Source organism: Podospora pseudocomata (genome assembly GCF_035222375.1).
Source record: "Podospora pseudocomata strain CBS 415.72m chromosome 2 map unlocalized CBS415.72m_2, whole genome shotgun sequence".
NCBI classification, from domain to species: Eukaryota; Fungi; Ascomycota; class Sordariomycetes; order Sordariales; family Podosporaceae; genus Podospora; species Podospora pseudocomata.
The window spans coordinates 1713043-1732414 of record NW_026946365.1 but is presented as its reverse complement, the minus strand read 5'-3'; the positions used below and the strand labels follow the sequence as shown (position 1 = coordinate 1732414).

At 52.5% G+C, this 19372-nt stretch overlaps 9 protein-coding genes across 9 annotated transcripts; 5 read left to right on the top strand and 4 right to left on the bottom strand.

Moving 5' to 3' along the window:
* Positions 1–198: 198 nt before the first annotated feature.
* On the top strand, positions 199–1425 carry QC762_0034900 (uncharacterized protein). The gene is made up of 2 exons (XM_062883272.1): positions 199–1154; positions 1218–1425. The coding sequence occupies exons 1-2, from the start codon at positions 640–642 to the stop codon at positions 1312–1314; spliced, it is 612 nt and encodes a 203-aa protein (XP_062747077.1). The 5' UTR covers positions 199–639; the 3' UTR covers positions 1315–1425.
* Positions 993–1299, bottom strand: QC762_0034910 (uncharacterized protein; the record flags this gene model as incomplete). The annotated part of the gene is made up of 2 exons (XM_062883273.1): positions 993–1088; positions 1198–1299. The coding sequence occupies 2 exons, from the start codon at positions 1297–1299 to the stop codon at positions 993–995; spliced, it is 198 nt and encodes a 65-aa protein (XP_062747078.1).
* Positions 1426–1904: 479 nt separating the features above from the next.
* QC762_203820 (uncharacterized protein) lies at positions 1905–2480 on the bottom strand (the record flags this gene model as incomplete). Its single annotated transcript, XM_062887276.1, has 1 exon — positions 1905–2480. The coding sequence occupies one exon, from the start codon at positions 2478–2480 to the stop codon at positions 1905–1907; it is 576 nt and encodes a 191-aa protein (XP_062747076.1).
* Positions 2481–2753: 273 nt separating this feature from the next.
* TAF5 (Transcription initiation factor TFIID subunit 5) lies at positions 2754–6022 on the top strand. Its single transcript, XM_062887275.1, has 3 exons — positions 2754–3242; positions 3556–4547; positions 4610–6022. Exons 1-3 carry the CDS (start codon positions 3099–3101, stop codon positions 5787–5789), a joined length of 2316 nt encoding a protein of 771 aa, XP_062747075.1. The 5' UTR covers positions 2754–3098; the 3' UTR covers positions 5790–6022.
* A 143-nt stretch (positions 6023–6165) lies between these two features.
* Positions 6166–8562, top strand: vps5 (Vacuolar protein sorting-associated protein vps5). The gene is made up of 3 exons (XM_062887274.1): positions 6166–6952; positions 7017–8000; positions 8058–8562. The coding sequence occupies exons 1-3, from the start codon at positions 6353–6355 to the stop codon at positions 8208–8210; spliced, it is 1737 nt and encodes a 578-aa protein (XP_062747074.1). The 5' UTR covers positions 6166–6352; the 3' UTR covers positions 8211–8562.
* Positions 8563–8714: 152 nt separating this feature from the next.
* Positions 8715–9242, bottom strand: QC762_203790 (uncharacterized protein; the record flags this gene model as incomplete). Its single annotated transcript, XM_062887273.1, has 1 exon — positions 8715–9242. The coding sequence occupies one exon, from the start codon at positions 9240–9242 to the stop codon at positions 8715–8717; it is 528 nt and encodes a 175-aa protein (XP_062747073.1).
* QC762_203780 (uncharacterized protein) lies at positions 9089–10872 on the top strand. Its single transcript, XM_062887272.1, has 2 exons — positions 9089–9922; positions 9971–10872. The coding sequence occupies exons 1-2, from the start codon at positions 9709–9711 to the stop codon at positions 10693–10695; spliced, it is 939 nt and encodes a 312-aa protein (XP_062747072.1). The 5' UTR covers positions 9089–9708; the 3' UTR covers positions 10696–10872.
* FPR2_1 (Peptidyl-prolyl cis-trans isomerase fpr2) lies at positions 10811–11793 on the bottom strand. Its single transcript, XM_062887271.1, has 2 exons — positions 11434–11793; positions 10811–11357 (listed from the first exon to the last, which is right to left on the bottom strand). The coding sequence occupies exons 1-2, from the start codon at positions 11600–11602 to the stop codon at positions 11089–11091; spliced, it is 438 nt and encodes a 145-aa protein (XP_062747071.1). The 5' UTR covers positions 11603–11793; the 3' UTR covers positions 10811–11088.
* Positions 11794–13748: 1955 nt separating this feature from the next.
* QC762_203760 (HSP90-domain-containing protein) lies at positions 13749–16981 on the top strand. Its single transcript, XM_062887270.1, has 4 exons — positions 13749–14026; positions 14371–15192; positions 15264–15630; positions 15765–16981. Exons 2-4 carry the CDS (start codon positions 14405–14407, stop codon positions 16713–16715), a joined length of 2106 nt encoding a protein of 701 aa, XP_062747070.1. The 5' UTR covers positions 13749–14026; positions 14371–14404; the 3' UTR covers positions 16716–16981.
* Positions 16982–19372: the final 2391 nt, after the last annotated feature.

Genomic DNA, 19372 nt, shown 5'->3' with positions numbered 1-19372 from the left:
GAACCTGTCATTGTGCTGCTGTGAATCTCAGGGGTATACTTATACTACGAAAGGAGCGATAAGGGTAGAGAGAAATAGGTATACGGACGGAGCTCTTGTGGCACTTGCTCTCTTGGACAGGAGGACAAAGACTGGGTTGGCAAGACTCGACAAGTGAGACGAATGTCGAGTATGGCTTGAAGAACTGCTCAGCCACTAGCAATTGAGGAGCTTCCTTGATGATAGCGCACCAGTGTAGACGTCTTCGAGACCCGTGAACGTTAATGGCGGCCAATTGTGAGGTAGCTTGTTTCTTTGGTCACATTGACAAGGCAAAGGATCTATCTCAGGGAGGCACGAACAGTCTCACAGAAAGCTCGGGTCTTTTATTCAGGGCGGTGACTGTACCTTACTCAAAGTCGTTCTTTCCTTCCCCTGGCTCTGCCGGCTTTCTTGGCTCACCATCTGGCAGTCCTCGACTTCAGGTTCTCTACCAACTTCTGTTTACAACTTCGGCCTGAACAATTCCATCTTCTCTTACCAAACTTGGAGACCTACAATCCACATTCAACCTCAACTTCTTAACTACCTGGTTTTAGGAACGAACAACTCTCACCCTCACTCAATTCCCTACCTACAACCACCAATCCCACACCTGAAATGATCCTCAAAGCCCTCCTCCTGGCGACCCTCGCCGCCGCCACCCCCCTCCTATCCCCCAAATTAATCTCCCTGAACCCCACCGACTCCGACACCGAAATCTACAAATCCGTCCCCTCCTCCCCTCCCCAGGAAGTCTACCGCTCCTTTCACCCTCACTCCTCGAGAAGCTACCTCGAAACAGGCACCGCTGCCTTCCCCGCCCCAGCAGCTTGCACCACCGGCCCCGCCGCCTCCTCCAACGACGACAGCGGGTTCAACATTGGAGATTACACCCTCGTCACTCCTTCCAACAAGACCACCAGCTACCAAGTCGAAAAGACTTGGTATAAGAAGCACCTCGTCTCTGGCCCTCACTGGTTCGGGTACAGCTCGGCCGAGGGACAGTTTGGGGCGTGGAAGTGCCAGTTTTTGTGCAATGCCGAGGAGGAGTGCAATGGGTATTTTGTCTGGTTTGAGGCTCGTGACGAGAAGGGGAGGGGGGAGATGATGAAGTGTAATCTGTTTGATGCTGTGTAAGTTTTTTGTGATCTTGATGGGTGGTGGATGGGGGCTTACAGAAAGTGAAAATATTATAGCATCCCCGAGTCGGTCTTGGTTTCTACCAATGCTACTGGCTTTGTTGCTGGCGGGGCGTATGATCGGATTTGCAAGGAGCATGTCAAGTCGACCTGAACAGGGGGGATGAGTTCATGGGCTGAAAGAGGGGGTCAGTGATATCACTTTCTAGACAGAAAAGGCAGCTTTAGATGAGACAAACAACCAAGAGTTTTATTGCGTCTCCATCTCTGATTCTCTATGAGGCCATGGCTATGACTCTCCTGATGTCTGGGTATCTCCATGGTAAAACTCCAGTAAAATGTAAATATCTCTAACGCCTGTTGTCCAATGTATATGCCCCGCAAGCAATGCACCCTGTCCATCTATGGCGATCCCTTCTCTCTGATGTGAGTTGCCGGAAAATCGACCCGTCTCTCTGAGAGTTTAGACCACGGCCATTATATATCCTCTTGCTTGATGTGGACTTCTAAGCTGTCCTCACCCTCTTGTTTGATGGCGACACCATTGTCGGTGATAGCCTCTTGTTTGATGAAAGCGCCATACTCGATATTATCCTCTTCCTTGATAATATCCACCCCCTCTCTCTGTACAACAAGACCCTCCTCTCGCCCCAAAGCCACCGAGCGATGGCGCTTACCACCTACCAACTCTCTTACCACGACGCCTTCCTCCCTTCCCAAAGTGACAGACCGACGACGGTGATCCTACTCCTGCATCCTGTCACCGGTATTCACCCCCTGGGCCTCGGCCATACCAGCAAAATGCGCCTTAACCCTCTCCCAGGTCTCGGCCTCGACGTCCCTCTCAGTCGTTGACGAAGCCAAGTTCAGCCTTCCGACGTCGAGCTTGCCGTATTTGCCTGTTCCGTCTGGGTCGAGGCGGGCGACTTTCTTGGTATCCTTGGTGCCGTCGGGCTGAGATGCGCCGGGTTGGGAGTCGGGGTTTTCGGCAGATTGGGAGGGTTGTTGGTTGGAGGAGGTGGCGGCGAGGGAGATGATGTTTGCTTCTTCGAGGGCGTAGATTTGTCGGTTGAGGTGTTTGGATATGCGGTCGATGGTGCGGAAGTAGGATGTTTGGGCTGATTTGAAGGCTTCTTGGGGGGCGTTGGGGCTGGTTGAAGAGGGGGGGGTGGAGAGAGCGGTTAGGGAGGCTATTACGGGGGTTAGGAGGGAGGTGATGTCGCGGTCTGTGGAGGCGAGGTGGGAGAGGTGTTCGGGGAGGGTGAAGGGTGTGTGGATGTCGATTGGTAGTTCTTGGGGGTTGGGGGGTGGGGGGTTCATGGTTGCGGTTGGTTGTTGGTGTGGCGAGGTGGGTGAGTGAGTGGTGATTGTTTGGATCGTGGTTGTTTGCTAAGAAGTTGATGTGCGAAGAATCTGGTGTTGTGAGTAAAAAGAGGTGGCTGCTTATGGCAGAGTTGAAGATCGCGAGCTCAGAGCTGCCCCGCGAAAGTGAATGTGACGTGAAGCTAGGACCGGGGTCGTTGCGCTAAAACGGCAAGGGGTGGAGCTCGAGCACGGGCCTCGGACAGGGAGTTGGCTCGACACAAACGCGGAAAACTCCGCGGTCGGTTCACCTCGATCCATTCAATCACTGTGAGACGGAGACAGCAATCGAGTATAAGTTGAAGAGATACATAGTCGTATATCTTCACTCACCAGGCACATCAAAAATAAGTGCTGCTTATCTTACAAACAGCTCAAACGATTAGATCACGATAAAACTCGATTCAGAGATATCAAAACTCTCCAAGCTTTGCGCTGGCTTCGGAGAAGGCGTCTGGTTCATGAAGAAGAGCGCGTTGGGGAAGCGCGACCCCGCCAAGTGTGTGATCTCTCTCCAACGCCCACTTTTGCTTCAATTCTTATTATTATCTATTATATTTCGTCCCAGCATTCATCATGTCAAACCCCCCACCTCAACCAACAGGTCAGGCCCCGCCTAGCGCCTCATATTCGGGGCAGCCACAGTCGGCAGGTGGTGCACCTGCTCCCTCACAGCCGGCGACGACCAGCACCCCATCAGCACAGAACCTCAATCAGATTGTAGGTTGATTTCTCTGCTCTCGTTGTTCTGCCCCAACTCCTTCATTCGCTACCCTAAAGCCACACCGTTTCCGTCGTTCTGGCCCCATCCTCAACCGCCATCGAACGCCATTTTACATTTCAGAGTCGATATCTTCGACTAATAACGCCCCATTCAACCTTGTTGAGAACTTGAAGTTCTCAGAGCAGGCCAACGATGAGTACCCAACAAGTCGTGGAAGCTCGTAACCGCTATTATGTACAAAGCAGTCAAGCGGCGGAGAGAGAGGTGAAGCCAGTTGGTAATGATGCTAACGCGCGGGCCATTTATCAGGTTACCGACTATCTGAAGAAAAAGGGTTTCACCAAAACTGAGGCTGTCTTTCGCATCGAGACTGCCCATCTCGGTCCAGATGGGAGACCAGCAAACCGAGGCCAAGATCCCGCCGACCCAAAGAGGTACCTCAAGGCGTTCATTCTCATCAAGAACTGGATCGACAACAACTTGGACATCTACAAGTTTGAGCTTGAGAAGCTTCTGTGGCCCATCTTCGTCTACTCCTACCTGGAGCTTGTTGGCCAGGGCTACCATGAGGATTCAAAAACTTATCTTGCGACTCTCCGGCCACACTTTGAGACAGTTCACCATGACACACTGAGGTTGCTGAGCACTGTCACCCTGCCACAGCACATGAACGAGGACCCCACGATCAAGTTGTATAAGGAGAACAAATACCGGATTCCGCTGAACAACACTCTGACCCTCAACCTGTTTCAGTTCCTCCAGCGCGACTCCGATTCGGGCGGAAGCACCATCATCTACATTCTTCAAACCTTCTGCGCAATCGACAACAGCTCACGTGGTCCGATCGAGCCTTATAGTTTCGAGGCCGTTTACCGTCGGACCCAAAACCGTGAGTTGGACGAGATTGACGCGCAAGAGGGCATTCCCGGCGTCTTCACTGGCGTTGCGAATCGCGACGTCCTCGACAACACAGCCAAGTTGAAACTAGGCCCATTGCCTATGGAACCCGAGCTTAGAGATGACGTTCGCATTGAACTTGAGGAAGAAGACCAGTCGCACCCACCGGTGGACGGCCGACCCAGCTTGGTCGAAGTGTTTGACAAACGCATTAAGCAAGAAGAGGGTGACGACGTTCCATCGCGAGCTGACCTACCTCTCCCACAATCGCGAGCCAGGGATGTCGTCATGGAGATGCAAAAGGTGCGCGAGAACCGCGACAGGTTCCTGATTGAGGGTCGTACTGGGGGAGTTGGAGTGCCTGTGTCAGTTTGCATGTTTACCTTTCATAACACGCTCGGAAAGTAAGTTTCTGGTCTGCTAAGGGGTGAGTGGCTGACCATTGTACTAATCGCAATTCTTGTAGCGTCTCATGCATGGAATTCTCCAACGATCACCAGCTAGTTGCTGTGGGCACCTCTGATTCCTACATTCGCGTCTGGGATCTGGAGGGCAAACCGCTTCGGACAACGCTGGACAATGAAAAAGACCTCAAGGTTAACAATAGGAAGCTGATTGGCCATTCGGGTCCTGTCTTTGGTATCTCCTTCTCAGATTCCACCGCTTCCCTTGACCGGAATCCCTACCTTGAAGGGTCCGGGAAGCCGGTAGACACCAGCGCGAAGCTGTTGCTGTCTTGTTCTATGGATGGTCAGGTTCGCCTGTGGTCACTCGAGTCCTGGTCTTGCCTCTGCATCTACAGGTCTCACGACGGTCCTATTTTTCGCGTGCTTTGGGGTCCACACGGACACTACTTTGCCACGGCCGGATGGGACAAGACGGTCCGTATCTTCACCCAAGATCATGCTTCGGCTCAGCGCATTATGGTCGGCCATGACACCCCGATCTCGGCCATTGCGTGGCATCCCAACGGAACATATGTCTTCTCGGCCTCTGACGAAACTGACAAGTCGATTCGGATGTGGTCTCTCACAACTGGCGGCTGCGTTAGAATTTATACCGGACATGCCGACTACATCAGTGCCTTGCAGTGTGCTCCCAACGGAAAGATTCTTGCCAGCGCCGACACAGGTGGCAATATTTTCCTTTGGGATATCGAGAAGAGCAAACGAATCAAGAGGATGCGTGGCCACGGGAAGGGCGGCATCCCATCTCTCAGTTTCAGTGCCGAGTCGAATATTCTCGTCTCTGGCGGGCTTGACGGCACGGTTCGAGTTTGGGATGTCGAGCTGCCAGCCGACCCCAGCAAGGCGAATCCCTTAGCCGGCGGTTCAGCCCAGCCAGGTCAACAGCCTGATGGGATAACTGTTGCCGGTGACAGCATTGCGGTGGCGGGGTCTGGTGACAATCGGTCCATCACTGTCGGCGGACAGGCTGCTCAGGTTACAGGTGCGAGCACCTCTGGGGCTGGTAGTGGGAGTGGCGGTGGAGGTGGAGGTGGGTCTGGCAAGAAGAAGTCGAAAGAGGTTCAGGTTACTCCTGATCAAATCAGCGCGTTCCCTACCAAGAAGACTCCGGTCTTGAAGGTGGCGTTTACACGGATGAACTTGGTGGTGGCTGGAGGGTGCTATGACCCTGATCGTTAGGAGAAGGTCAAGGGAGGTAGCTGGGGTTTGAAGTAGCGTTTGGGTTATATCGGCGTCAAAACATGATCGAGGGAATAAAAGGGGTTCTCGGTTTTCGGAGGCAGATACATTTATTGGGCGAGAAGCCGAGCCTGGCGTTACGGTCTGCTGTTTTTATATGGTAATAATTGATAGACACCTATCTCCTGCAGTGTTGAGAAATTGCATAATCACGAAACCGTATCACGCTGTTGATATGTACTTGAATGGCACCAGATGTTGATGTGCTGGGGAAGGAGAAGGGGAAGCTCCCCCCTCCAAACCCCACATTGATGGCTGCCAAGAAAGGCTTAGTTCAACGACCTACCTGGGTACCTGGGTCGGGAGCATGCGCTACCTGCCTGCATTGCGCAACACACCTCACCTCCCAACTCAGAGCTCGGGACACCTACCCTCTCCATCGAACGTCACTAAGCAAGAGGTGTTGGCCGTGTAAATTGTCTCCAGCTCACACTTTCAAAGCATTTCTTGCGCAACCTTCTTCAACCTCGACCTCACGAATAACAGTTTACAGCCATTTAACAATGGAGGACCCCTGGGCCGACTCGGCCGGCACCTCTCAGGCGACCGACGACACCACAACCACGACCACAACCCCCTCGACCACCACTACTAGCACCGCTCCCGCGCCGGCGACGGCAGCTCCCACATCTTCTTCTTCATCCTCCCGCCCGTCGAGAATCACACCCCGCCGGCTGATCGCCAAACCGACCCAGCTCCAAGCAGTAGAAGATGACCCCCTCGGTCCTCTGGGAGCAGCTACCCCGCCCGCGACCACTCCGGCCGCCGCGGAGGATGTCTCCCCCCCGGTGCCGCCCTCGAAAGAACTCCCCCTCCGAACGACAATGCCCGCTCCTCTTGGCGGTGCCAAGCGAGCCGGACCCCCAGATCCGCACAGGATTGATGACGATGATGACGAGGGCAGTTTGTTTGCTGCTTCTGGACCGAGACAGCCCCCGCCGGTGCAAGGGGCGTTGCCTAGCCCGGTGAGGACGACGACGGGGGCGCCGCCGAGTGTGAGTGTTGAGCAGGCGGCGAAGCCGGTGTTTAGCATCACGGTGGGGGATCCGCACAAGGTGGGGGATTTGACTAGTAGTCATATCGTTTATTCTGTTAGGACGAAGGTATGTTTACTGAGGGGAAATGGATAGGGGGTGGATGGGGGTAAGGATGTTAACGGGATGGCAGACTACCTCCAAGGCGTACAAAAACCCCGAATTCGAAGTCAAGCGCCGGTATCGCGATTTCTTGTGGCTTTACACCACGCTTCATGGCAACAATCCCGGTGTTGTTGTCCCGCCTCCTCCGGAGAAGCAGGCGGTGGGGAGGTTTGAGAGTAATTTTGTCGAGGCGAGGAGGGCGGCGTTGGAGAAGATGCTGAATAAAATTGCGGGGCATCCGCAGCTGGGGCTGGATGGTGATTTGAAGCTGTTTCTGGAGAGTGAGAGTTTCAATATTGATGTCAAGCACAAGGAGAGGAAGGAGGTGAATTTGGGGGGTGAGTCCAAGGGGGTGCTTGGGAGCTTGGGGTTTGGGGGTGGGGGGAGCAAGTTTGTGGAGCAGGATGATTGGTTTCATGAGAGGAGGGTGTATCTGGATGCGCTGGAGAATCAGTTGAAGGCGTTGCTGAAGGCGATGGATGGGATGGTGCTGCAGAGGAAGGCTATGGCGGAGGCGGCGGGGGATTTTTCGGCGAGCTTGCATGCTTTGTCTACTGTGGAACTGTCGCCTACGCTGTCGGGGCCGCTGGATGCGTTATCCGAACTGCAGCTCACCATTCGCGATGTTTACGACCGCCAGGCCCAACAGGATGTGCTGACCTTTGGGATTATCATTGAGGAGTATATCCGGTTGATCGGGAGTGTGAAGCAGAGCTTCTTGCAGAGACAGAAGGCGTTTCACAGCTGGCACAGTGCCGAGGGAGAGATGCAAAAGCGGAAGGCGGCGCAGGATAAGCTTCTGAGACAGGGGAAGAGCCAGCAGGACAGGCTGAACCAGGTCAGTGCTGAGGTTGCTGACGCGGAGAGGAAGGTTCACCAGGCAAGGTTGTTGTTTGACGATATGGGGCGGTTGATGAGGGCGGAACTGGACAGGTTTGAGAGGGAGAAGGTGGAGGATTTCAAGAGTGCCGTGGAGACGTATTTGGAGAGTGCGGTTGAGGCTCAGAAGGAGGTTTGTTACCCGTTTATATGATCAGTGGCTACATGGGAGACTAACTTCTTGGAATAGCTTATCGAGAAATGGGAGACATTCCTCATGCAGCTCGACGCCGAGGACGACGAGACTGTCTTTTACAGACCACCGGTTGTGCAGGCCAACAAGCCGGCTGGCAACACGGCGGTGGATAGGGCTCGTGCTAGGATTGATGAGGACTCAGATTAGTCGTTTGCTGATGGTCCTGTTGGTCGTGGGGGGCGTTCGAGGAGCCCGAGCAGTTTGGGGGATAGGACGAACCACAGTGGTGGTGGGAAGGCAAGGAGGGAGGAGTCGTCGAGTTCGTGGACTAGTGAGTGGAGTGCCGTGTTTGGGGGGTTTGCGTGGGTGGGATGATTTGGAGGTGGACTGTTGGAGGTTTGTTACAGTGTATTGGGTAGCTTTGCGGCAGGCGATGGGTCATGGGTTTATTGAATGGGTTTTGCTGTAGTGTTTAGAAACGCTGCGTAGCTGGAGGATGGGTGATGTTAAATCCAAGCATTCTCAACTCGTACACCCCCCTTTCGTTGTGAGAGCCGTGATAGATGTGAGAAGTATGATCACTTCACCTGCCCCTTTTTCGAGACTCTTGATATTTGTTTTTGTTGTTGTCTGTCCAAAAATACAACTTTATATTCCCACAGTGTTATAATACAAGGTTTTCCCTTTCCTTATTCATCTTTCCCCCATCCCTTATTTCTTCTTCCCCCCCTTATCCTTCTTCGCCTGCTCCTTTGCACTCAACCCTCCGGCGGTATTACTTGTTGATCCGGCAGCGAAATCACTGATCAACCCAACAAGACTGTCAAACGGATCACTTTCCTCTGCCTTCTTTTCTGTTGCTGCAGCTTCCTGCTGCTCGACGGCAGCCTCCTCGGCGTCCCACCCGCGGCCGTAGCGCTCTCTGAAGGCGGCGAGCTTGCCGGCCTCGTCGACCTCGACGTTGCGGAGGGACTTGTCGGTGGGCTGCCAGAGGATGTGGTTGCGGGTGTCCTTTGCCGACTTGTAGAGTGCGACGGGGGAGGTGGTGCGGACGGTGTAGGTCGAGCCGTCGGAGAGCTGGACGAGCTGGGTGAACTTGTAGGGGCGGCGGTGGCGGGGGATGAAGGTTGCGTGGCGGAGTTGGGTTTGAGGTATTGGGGAGGGGAGGTGGTTGTTGTTGATGTTGAGGGATGGTCGCCTGAGGGTTTGGAGGGCTGATGGTGGGAGTTTGCTGGCCATTGTGACTGCGGGAGGGCTCCGGGGAGCGAGGGGTTTTGCGGTTTGATTCGGGTTCGAGGCCGTCGGGGCAAGTGGGAATAAAAGCTGGGGGTACCTCTCGCTGTCCCTATCGCCAATGTCGTCGTCGTCTCCAAATCTTCAATTACTCGTCCTTCCCGCTTGCCGCGCCGATTGGTTCCCCCGGTTCGAAATTTTGATAACTCGCGGCGGGCGGCACAGCTCCAACCCGCGGCAGCCCGCAATTGAAAGCCCACTCAGCAAGGGTCCGGGGTTGTTATCGGAGCTTATCGGAGCTTATCGATAACTTTATTTGCAGGGGTGGGAGCCGTTCGATGACGGACCCGAGGCCGTGGAAGTGGAAGAAGCCGATTTGCGACTGAGACGAACAACAGATTTTGACACTGGCCATAAGTTCGTCTGATTTGCTTTGAAGGAAGTCGGAAAGACAGTATATGGTGTCAAAAATATGAACTCCCTCCCACGAATTACGGTGGGCTTGAAAGCTGCCGCAGAGAGATGCAGCAACTCGGCCGCCGTCATCACAGCACCAACATTGAGCATGAGAAGCGCAAAGCCAATACCTATGCGCCGGCTGCATATCCAGAGTCAACAACATATCAACAAGGGGCATGTACCATCATGTACAATTCTACCACACCCACGAAGAGCACCAATATCACGTATGAACCTCACATCTCCATCCTCTGTCTCTTCTAACAGCTCCTCAGAACCCCTCACTCATCAACCACCTCATAATCGAACCCTCAGCACAACCCCCCATCCCCTCCGACAATTCACCACCTCCCCCCCAACCCCCCCCTCAATCCACCCTCACTCCTCCTCCTCCACCTCCCTCCCCCTGCCAGAACAGTTCCGCTCCCTAATGCGCCTAATAACCCACTCCGTCGTCGTCTGCACCTCCTCCTCCTCCGGTCCAATCCCCCGAGCAATGACAATGTCCTCCTTCACCTCCCTCTCCCTCCTCCCCACCCCCATCATCTCCTTCAACATCGCCACCCCCTCCCGCACCTTTGACGCCCTCTCCTCCTCCCGCCTATTCAACATCCACATCCTCACCGACGACCCCTCCGGCGCGAGAATAGCCGACTGGCTTGCCAGAGGAAACGCAGCCGGGCTGGAGGTGTTTGAGCAGCTCCAATCCGAATGTGGTTGCTCCTACGAAACAGAGACAGAAGGGGAGGCGCCAATACTAAAAGGGCCGGGCGTGTTATATGCCTTACGCTGTGAGCTGTTACAGGAGCCAATGGGGGGGTTGGTGAAGGTGAGGGGTCATTATATTGTTTTGGGGGAGGTGAAGGAGATTGTGGAGGTGAATGGGGGTGGGAAGGAGGACAAGTTTGGGTTGATGTATGCGGATAGAAAGTATAGGGAGTTAGGGGGGTGTATTATTCCTGGGGAGGGGGTGGAAGAAGGGAAGGATGGTGAGGAATAGTGAGAGAACATGTGCTTCGAAAGCATGAGTAGGGACATAGAGCGAAGTTCTTGTACAATCTTGGGACCTAAAAGGTTTAGAAAAGGGTTACAGGACATGGACGACGACTACGAGTCAGGGAATCGTATGTGTAGATATCATTCAGGGCGGTTGGGCGGTCATCTCCTCGCATCCACACGGCATTGGCGTTTTAGTCGGGAGCATTTCACCTGTACAAAAGAAATAGAGATTGTCCGAGCAGGAGACATTGAGATAGGTGGTTGGGTGTCTAGCCCAGAGTGAAACCATGATTCGATTTTCGTTTTGCTCCATCTAGTAAGCATAAGGGGGTAAGGCTTTGGGAAATATCAAAGATATATGCTCCCTCCTTGTAATCTGTTTTGGATTGTTGATTTATCTGATCTTGACGAGCTCGGTCTCGAAGATGAGGGTGGCGTTCTTGGGGATGACACCGGGAATGCCGCGCTCGCCGTAGGCGAGGTTGGAGGGGATGGTCAGCTTGCGCTTCTCGCCAACCTGCATGCCGACGAGGCCGGCATCCCAGCCCTGGATGACCATGCCGGCGCCGACGGTGAAGTTGAGGGGCTGGCCGCGCTTGTAGCTCTGGTCGAACTCGGTGCCGTCCTCGAGGGTGCCCTTGTAGTGGACATCGACGGAGTCACCTGTTGTGGGCAATTGGTGTTAGCTTTGATGAAATACTATGCTTAAGCTGCTTAAGAGACAGGAGGACAAGCTTACCCTTCTTGACCTCAGGGCCGGAGCCAGCGTTCTGGGACTCAATCTTGAGACCTTCGGGAGCGTCGGCGGGGATACCCATTCTGGCGGCTGTAAATGAAAGGTTGCGGGTGGCTGGAGTAGTCAATTGACGAAGCGATCTGGTAGCTTGGAAGATGGAACTTCTGAACATGATGGAAAAGGGGAGAAAAATCAGCGGGGCTTGGTGGAGGGGCAGGTCAAGCTCTTAAAGGGGGTGGGAGGGTTGAAGAAAGTGGCATTCCAGGCAGGCAAAGCAGCAACACTGGCAAGGTGGGGCACTGAGTGCAGCTCCCCCCAAAAGCTTGCCCGCAGTTGCAGCTCTCTCTCCCCACGGCAGCTCAGCCCCCCTGGCTCTGCCGGCCCCCGCCCCGCGATGCGGCACCCCCCTTTCCTGATTGCGTCACCCCTCCAGACGGTCGGGCGGGGCTACGCTTAGCGGCCGAACAGCACAGGGACGGCGAACCAGACAACTGAATCTCTCACTCACCAAAGGATCAAACATGAGGGGTTGGTTCATCTCCCCTGTGCTTCATCAACAATGTCGGTGAGACGTCGTGGATGTGCAACCATTCATGCACGTGTTTCTTCCTGCGACCGGTGCCAAGTCCTTGGGGTCCTGTCGATCTCCAGGAATAGAAGACGGTTGCGGACAGACAGCAGAGCACGAAAGCTGCCGACAGACCCGGTATCTGCTCTCACCAAGCTTGTATTTTACACAAGGACGTAAATGGGAGGGTGGTGATGAGAATAAGTTAAACTCCGTACATTTTAGTATTCTACAGAATACACTTCTTGTGAGGCTTGCAGCTTCTACTCAACAAAACTTGCTATCAAGTGGTTCAGATTTGCTATCGGACACCATCACTTGTATTTAGACTGTCGGGTTGAAGTTTGTCAGACAACTTGTGTAAGTTGTGTCTATAAGGTATCGACATATGAAATTCTAAATGATAGCTAGGGAGCAACGAGGCCGCTGCTCCAACCTGCCATGGTGCTATCAATCGAAAACCAGCCGGCACAGTATGTTATGCCTTGTCACTTGGCAGCGCAACACATCAGACATGTCCCCCACGAACCACGTCAGCCGCCCGGGTGCTCACTTCCAGATGATATTTCTGTTTCACAAGCACAAAACACCTCGACAGATAGGTGTGCTGGATCTCAACTGCCACTGAAACCCTATCTTAACTCTGGATGATACTATAGGGTGGAAACCCATATATTGAGCTGGCACCACATATTCTGGCTGACAATGTGTCAAACAGTAAGCCATACTATGGAGAAGGAGCTTGCTGCTGTTCGAGCCTATCATTCTCTCAGAGTCGACATCTTCACCGATGAAATCTGGCAATTGGCTTGTAGTCACCGTTATAATGAGCCTTCCCCATCTTACTCGAAAGGCAAGATGGTCTGCTGCCAGTTGCGAGAAGCTGACCATAAGTAACCCTCTGCTTCATACCCCATGGCCAAATCAAACCAGCTTCAACCTCAGCCTGTTGACGGTGCTTTTGAGGGCTCCTTCGCCGCCACATCGAGGGACATGACCAAATCCGACAAGAGCCCATGGTATACTTGCAGAAGGCATTACGCCAGCGGTGATCACCCTAAGGTACTATTTCCTCTGCGGTTTCATTCCGTTGTCAAGAGGGCGAGAGCGAAGCTCTCTACTACTTGACAACTTTGGCCGTTGCTCTGGATACGGAGGACCCGGCATAAAGCCTGCTAAAGTGCTGGTTGTCCTACTGTGTGTGTTTGCAATGCCGTGTCGTAAGAAACGCAAGACCAAAGAAATACAAAGGAAGTAAACAACCTTCAGGGGTAATGTCTTCGAAGGAAGCCACCACCCAGGCAGCCTTGGAGGTCCACTCCTCACCTGGCCGTTGAGGTTGGTTGCCTTTCCATCTGAACATGCAGCAGCGGTGATAGGTAACGGCCTAGTCAGCGTTCACCAGTTGCTTGATCCAGTGTCCCATCTTCTTTGTGACTCCTAAATGCACGGGCCAACCAACGCGGGGTTGGCAGGTGGAACAGGGGCCAGCCTCGTTTTCAGCCTCGCTGGGCGTCTCGGGAATTCTGGAGCCTTCTCTGACAGCGACGGGAGGACAGCACTCCGATCAGTGATTTCCATGCCAAGATGGCTCCAGTGAGGTTCACCGTGATGGAAATGACATTCTGAGAGAGCCTAGAAGCGCTGTACGACTTCCATTGAGTTCTCGACCCCAGTTTGGTGGTTTGCTGTGGCAGCCGCAGAGGTGGGGGGAAGTTGCCTGAGCGGAGCTGGCACAGGGGCCAATCAGCACAGCGGACCGTTGCTGTGGAGGCCGAATCAAACGAATCACAGAGAAATGGTAGAATTTTGGGCGATAGAATCTCATAGAAACACTGCAGAGCACAGCCCAGGGGTGCCTCCAAAGACATTTTAGCTGCCGCCCTCCTCCCTCTTCCTGTCCTCTCCTTCCTTCCTTCCCATCTTCAGACCAACAACCACCTTCATCTCTTCTCTCTGCTTCATACCTGCCCTGCCAGATCTTTCCTGCTAGGCGTAGATCGTAGACTACTCGAACATCCCCTTTTGGTAAGTCGCTGTCCCTCTTATAGTCGCCAGTCCCATTCTTCAGCCTTGCGGCCTGCCCCTCCTTCCCTCTCTACGAAATTGCTCCCCAATCGCACCCAACAAACAAAGCTCTGTCGTGTGGCTTATTGCAATTGCAATTTCGAAGCCTTATCGGACAGAGCATCTGCTGGGATTTTGTGAACGGCGGGGCTATTTAAAGTTTGAGAGTTATCAGCTTGGGGCTGCCCGCTCGAACCCTTCCACCCCGCACTATTGTCTTGTTTTCTTCAAGCCACTACATCACACAAGAAAAATACTTTGCAAAAACCACCAGGCGACGATTCTAACCGACTCAAATCGATCAGATACCCCAGATTCGACTTCAGATACCCTTTCAAGATGGCTGAGACTTTCGAGTTCCAGGCTGAGATCTCTCAGCTTCTCTCCCTCATCATCAACACAGTCTACTCCAACAAGGAGATCTTCCTCAGAGAACTTGTCTCCAACGCCTCCGATGCCCTCGACAAGATCCGCTATGAGTCTCTGTCCGACCCCAGCAAGTTGGACACTGGCAAGGATCTCCGCATCGACATCATCCCCGACAAGGAGAACAAGACTCTGACCATCCAGGATACCGGTATCGGTATGACCAAGGCTGACCTCGTCAACAACCTTGGCACCATTGCCCGCTCCGGCACCAAGCAGTTCATGGAGGCTCTCACCGCTGGCGCTGATATTTCCATGATCGGTCAGTTCGGTGTCGGTTTCTACTCTGCCTACCTCGTTGCCGACAGAGTCACCGTTGTCTCCAAGAACAATGATGACGAGCAGTACATCTGGGAGTCCAGCGCCGGTGGCACTTTCAACATCTCCCCCGACAACGGCCCCTCCATTGGCCGCGGCACCAAGATCATCCTCCACCTCAAGGATGAGCAGACTGATTACCTCAATGAGTCCAAGATCAAGGAGGTGATCAAGAAGCACTCTGAGTTCATCTCTTACCCCATCTACCTCCACGTTCAGAAGGAGACCGAGGTCGAGGTCCCCGATGAGGAGGCCGAGACCGTCGAGGAGGGTGACGACAAGAAGCCCAAGATCGAGGAGGTCGAGGACGATGAGGAGGACAAGGAGAAGAAGCCCAAGACCAAGAAGGTCAAGGAGGTCAAGACTGAGGAGGAGGAGCTCAAGTAAGATTCCCGCTTTCCCAACCAAATTATGAAGGTGTTTTTTCTGACTTTTCTTTTTTTCCTTTTTTCAGCAAGCAGAAGCCCATCTGGACTCGCAACCCCCAGGATATCACTCAGGAGGAGTATGCCGCCTTCTACAAGTCTCTCTCCAACGACTGGGAGGACCACCTCGCCGTCAAGCACTTCTCTGTTGAGGGTCAGCTTGAGTTCAAGGCCATCCTCTTTGTGCCCAAGCGCGCTCCTTTCGACCTCTTCGAGACCAAGAAGACCAAGAACAACATCAAGCTCTACGTCCGCCGTGTTTTCATCACTGACGATGCCACTGACCTCATTCCTGAGTGGCTCAGCTTCGTCAAGGGTGTCGTCGACTCTGAGGACCTTCCCCTCAACCTTTCTCGTGAGACTCTTCAGCAAAACAAGATCATGAAGGTTATTCGTGTAAGTTTTTCAAGCATACTGATTACCCCTACTTTTCAGAAAAGGAAAAAAAAGAGAGGAAAAAAGAAAATCTCTTTTTTTCTTTCTGCAATTTCCCCCCCCTCCCCGCCCCAGATGGCTAACAACCACTACAGAAGAACATTGTCAAGAAGGCCCTCGAGCTCTTCACTGAGATCGCCGAGGACAAGGAGCAGTTCGACAAGTTCTACACTGCCTTCTCCAAGAACATCAAGCTCGGCATCCACGAGGACTCCCAGAACCGCAACACCCTCGCCAAGCTCCTCCGCTTCAACTCCACCAAGTCTGGCGATGAGCAGACCTCCCTCTCCGACTATGTCACGCGCATGCCCGAGCACCAGAAGAACATGTACTACATCACTGGCGAGTCCATCAAGGCTGTCTCCAAGTCTCCCTTCCTTGACTCTCTCAAGGAGAAGGGCTTCGAGGTTCTCTTCCTTGTTGACCCCATTGATGAGTACGCCATGACTCAGCTCAAGGAGTTCGAGGGCAAGAAGCTTGTCGACATCACCAAGGACTTCGAGCTCGAGGAGACCGAGGAGGAGAAGAAGCAGCGTGAGGCTGAGGAGAAGGAGTACGACGGTCTCGCCAAGGCTCTCAAGAACGTTCTCGGCGACAAGGTCGAGAAGGTTGTTGTCTCCCACAAGTTGGTCGGCGCTCCTTGCGCCATCCGCACTGGCCAGTTCGGCTGGTCTGCCAACATGGAGCGTATCATGAAGGCCCAGGCTCTCCGTGACACCTCCATGAGCAGCTACATGTCCTCCAAGAAGACCTTCGAGATCTCCCCCAAGAGCCCCATCATCAAGGAACTCAAGCAGAAGGTTGAGGCCGACGGCGAGAACGACAAGACCGTCAAGTCCATCGTTCAGCTCCTCTTCGAGACCTCCCTCTTGGTCTCTGGCTTCACCATTGAGGAGCCCGCTGGCTTCGCTGAGCGCATCCACAAGCTTGTCGCTCTCGGCCTGAACCTCGACGAGGAGCCCGAGGCTGCTGCCGATGCTCCCGCCGCCGATGCCGGTGTTGCCGCTGCTGAGACCAGCGACAACGCCATGGAGGAGGTTGACTAAACGACTCGCAATGACTGGGAATGAAAAAGTGGCTTGGGAACGGAGTTGGACGGATTCTAGCTAATGACAATACCTTTATGTTTTTTTTTTTCTCTTTTTCAAATTTGCATCAGTTTTCCGATCGAGCAACTTCCACATCGCCGTTGTTGAGGACGACGGCGCCCGTTTTTCTGTACTTTTAGTCAAGGACATCGGGATCGGTCATGGTCTGAGGAGGAGCATGTTACCAGGATTAGACGGAAATAAAGAGTTTCTGATCAACTTTTGTGCCCTATGCTGTGACTTATGTTGTGACTTGTGCTATAACTTGTGCTAGGACTTGTGCTGGGACTTGTGATGTAAAATATGTTGTGATTTTTCCGATGCCTCTTCGCATGACGAACACAAGTTATGCTTGTGACAGGTTCAGCATGCCTCAAGATCTAAAATGTACGTATCGCTTGAACTTCAAAAGGCCCACTTGGTTGAACCGACAGCCGTAAATGTTCTGTTTATACAGCTTCAATCTTGAACAATAGGCCTATTCAGATATTATCAATACCTTTTGACTATCTTCCGAGGCATATCGGCTATCTCTGAAGGCCTGTCGAGTATTCTTCAAGGCATACACACTGTTTTTTGATGGATACTAACTATCTTTTAACAGATGTGAATTTTCTTCTGATGCATATGAACAATCCTTGAAGGTATCTGAACTATCTCATAAGGCCTATTCAGAAGTTTCAAAGGCCTCATTGATCGGTTGATAGGCATTTAGATAGCAAGCTTACGCGTGTCTCTATCTCAAGGATGCATGTAGTAACGTGTTTAAGGCCTACTTCAATACTTGACAGGCCTTATTGGACAACTTGAAGGCCTGCGAGGAGGGGATCAAGGCGTCATTGGACATCAGGTAGACATGTTTACATCTTGAGTATAGCCTAGCTTTGTAGACACAGGTGTGGAATTATTCTCTTGAGGGTCGTGATGTTCTTGGGAAGGGTTGGAAATCGTAAGTTTGGGCATGACCTTAGTTTGGGGATGTGTAACTGACAGGTATATTGTGTCCTTAATATGAACCAGGCTGTTTACATGTCGACATGGTCTTCTTGGACAATGAATGGGCATGTGAGTTTTTTACAGAGGCCTTGCCTGTTTCTCGGGATGTGTTTCTGTCCTTCTAAGGCCCGTACCTATTATTGGTTAACGGGTATGGAGAAGGTATGCCATGTGGCTAGCTTGGAGATGTATTTGATTGTATGGATATAATAACATTTCCCTGGTTGTAAGTCCAGCTAGCCTGCTTAGACATCATTTTAGGGCCATAATGAAAATCCGATGGGACTATGTTGACACACAGTAGTTTATGCCAGTGCGGTTGTTTGTGTTATCGAGGTAGTGTAGCTTAATGATCATTGATAATATCCATAAGGTAAGCATGTTTCCTGAAGATAATCTTGACATGATTACCGTGCACTTCCGGCAGCTTGAGGCAAGTGATGTGTAAAGAAAGTGAAAGGAGCCTTGGGCCCCATCATCATTGCCCTTTTCTTCCTCGCCAGCTTCTGATTGCACCTGCGTGAGACGACATGGACACAAAGACTTAAATTGCTCTCAGAGCCGCGTACCCAGAGCGGGCAGGCACCACCGAGCAGTGCAGTGCAAAAGCCCAAACAACATCACAATGGGTGAGTGACCAACACATTTTAGTTCGGCGCAGAGACAACGCTGATCAACGCAATCTGTGCTCCCAAAGCCGAAGAACATCAACCATCAATGGTAGAGAAACCCTCGACCATATGAAGCCATTACAGCTGAGAAAAATCCGGTTGAGAAGTGAAAACGACGATAAACCACCGCTCGACAGACAACAAGGTACACCACGACAGGGCAGGGACAGAACTGTTGGAAGATGGAGTTGGCTTCCAGGAAGTCGACTCATCGCAATGCCTGGCTTCTTGCGGGCGCCGGGGTATTTACTTTGGATCCAAGGGAAATTGATTCAACGATCTGCCCAGACCGGTCTATCACAACACGTGAATTCGTGAAGACGACATGTATGTAAGCTGATGCTCAGCTTCCAAGTTATGATGCTATCAGCTATGTTTGACGGAATATTTCCACATTATAGCGGATGATAATGTGGATCGGCTCTAGTGGTGAAGGAGGCGAGATGACCCCTTTACAGTTTTCAGAGTAATATCTAAAGACTGACAGAGTAGGTATAAAGACCACTGAAAAATATGTTGGATCTTGGAGCTTGGGATGGCCGTGGGGTGTTTTGATGGAGCAGGGCAAGTTCATGCATGCTTACAATTGTGTCTACAACAGGGTGAGGTGATCGGAAGTTCCTGTTTACATGAAGTGCAAACAGTGGAGATGGTGTCAATTTAGGTGACGTTTCAGCTGATATGACACAGAACTCGAAAGAAAATCAAGGGCCCTCTTCTGCCAAAGACTACTGAGGCTATATCGGGGTAGCGTCATGTGGAAGTGAGGTCAGGCTCGAAAGGCCATTTGCAGGTTTGGTCAAATGAAGACGATCGGCGCACAACCTACACAAAAGCAGACGATCGGTGCATAACCTACATAAATGAAGCATTGCCCGAGAAGGACATTCTAAACAAGCTGAGCTGACGCAGGGGAGGTTAGCCCGGTGATTGTCTTTGAAGATGAGT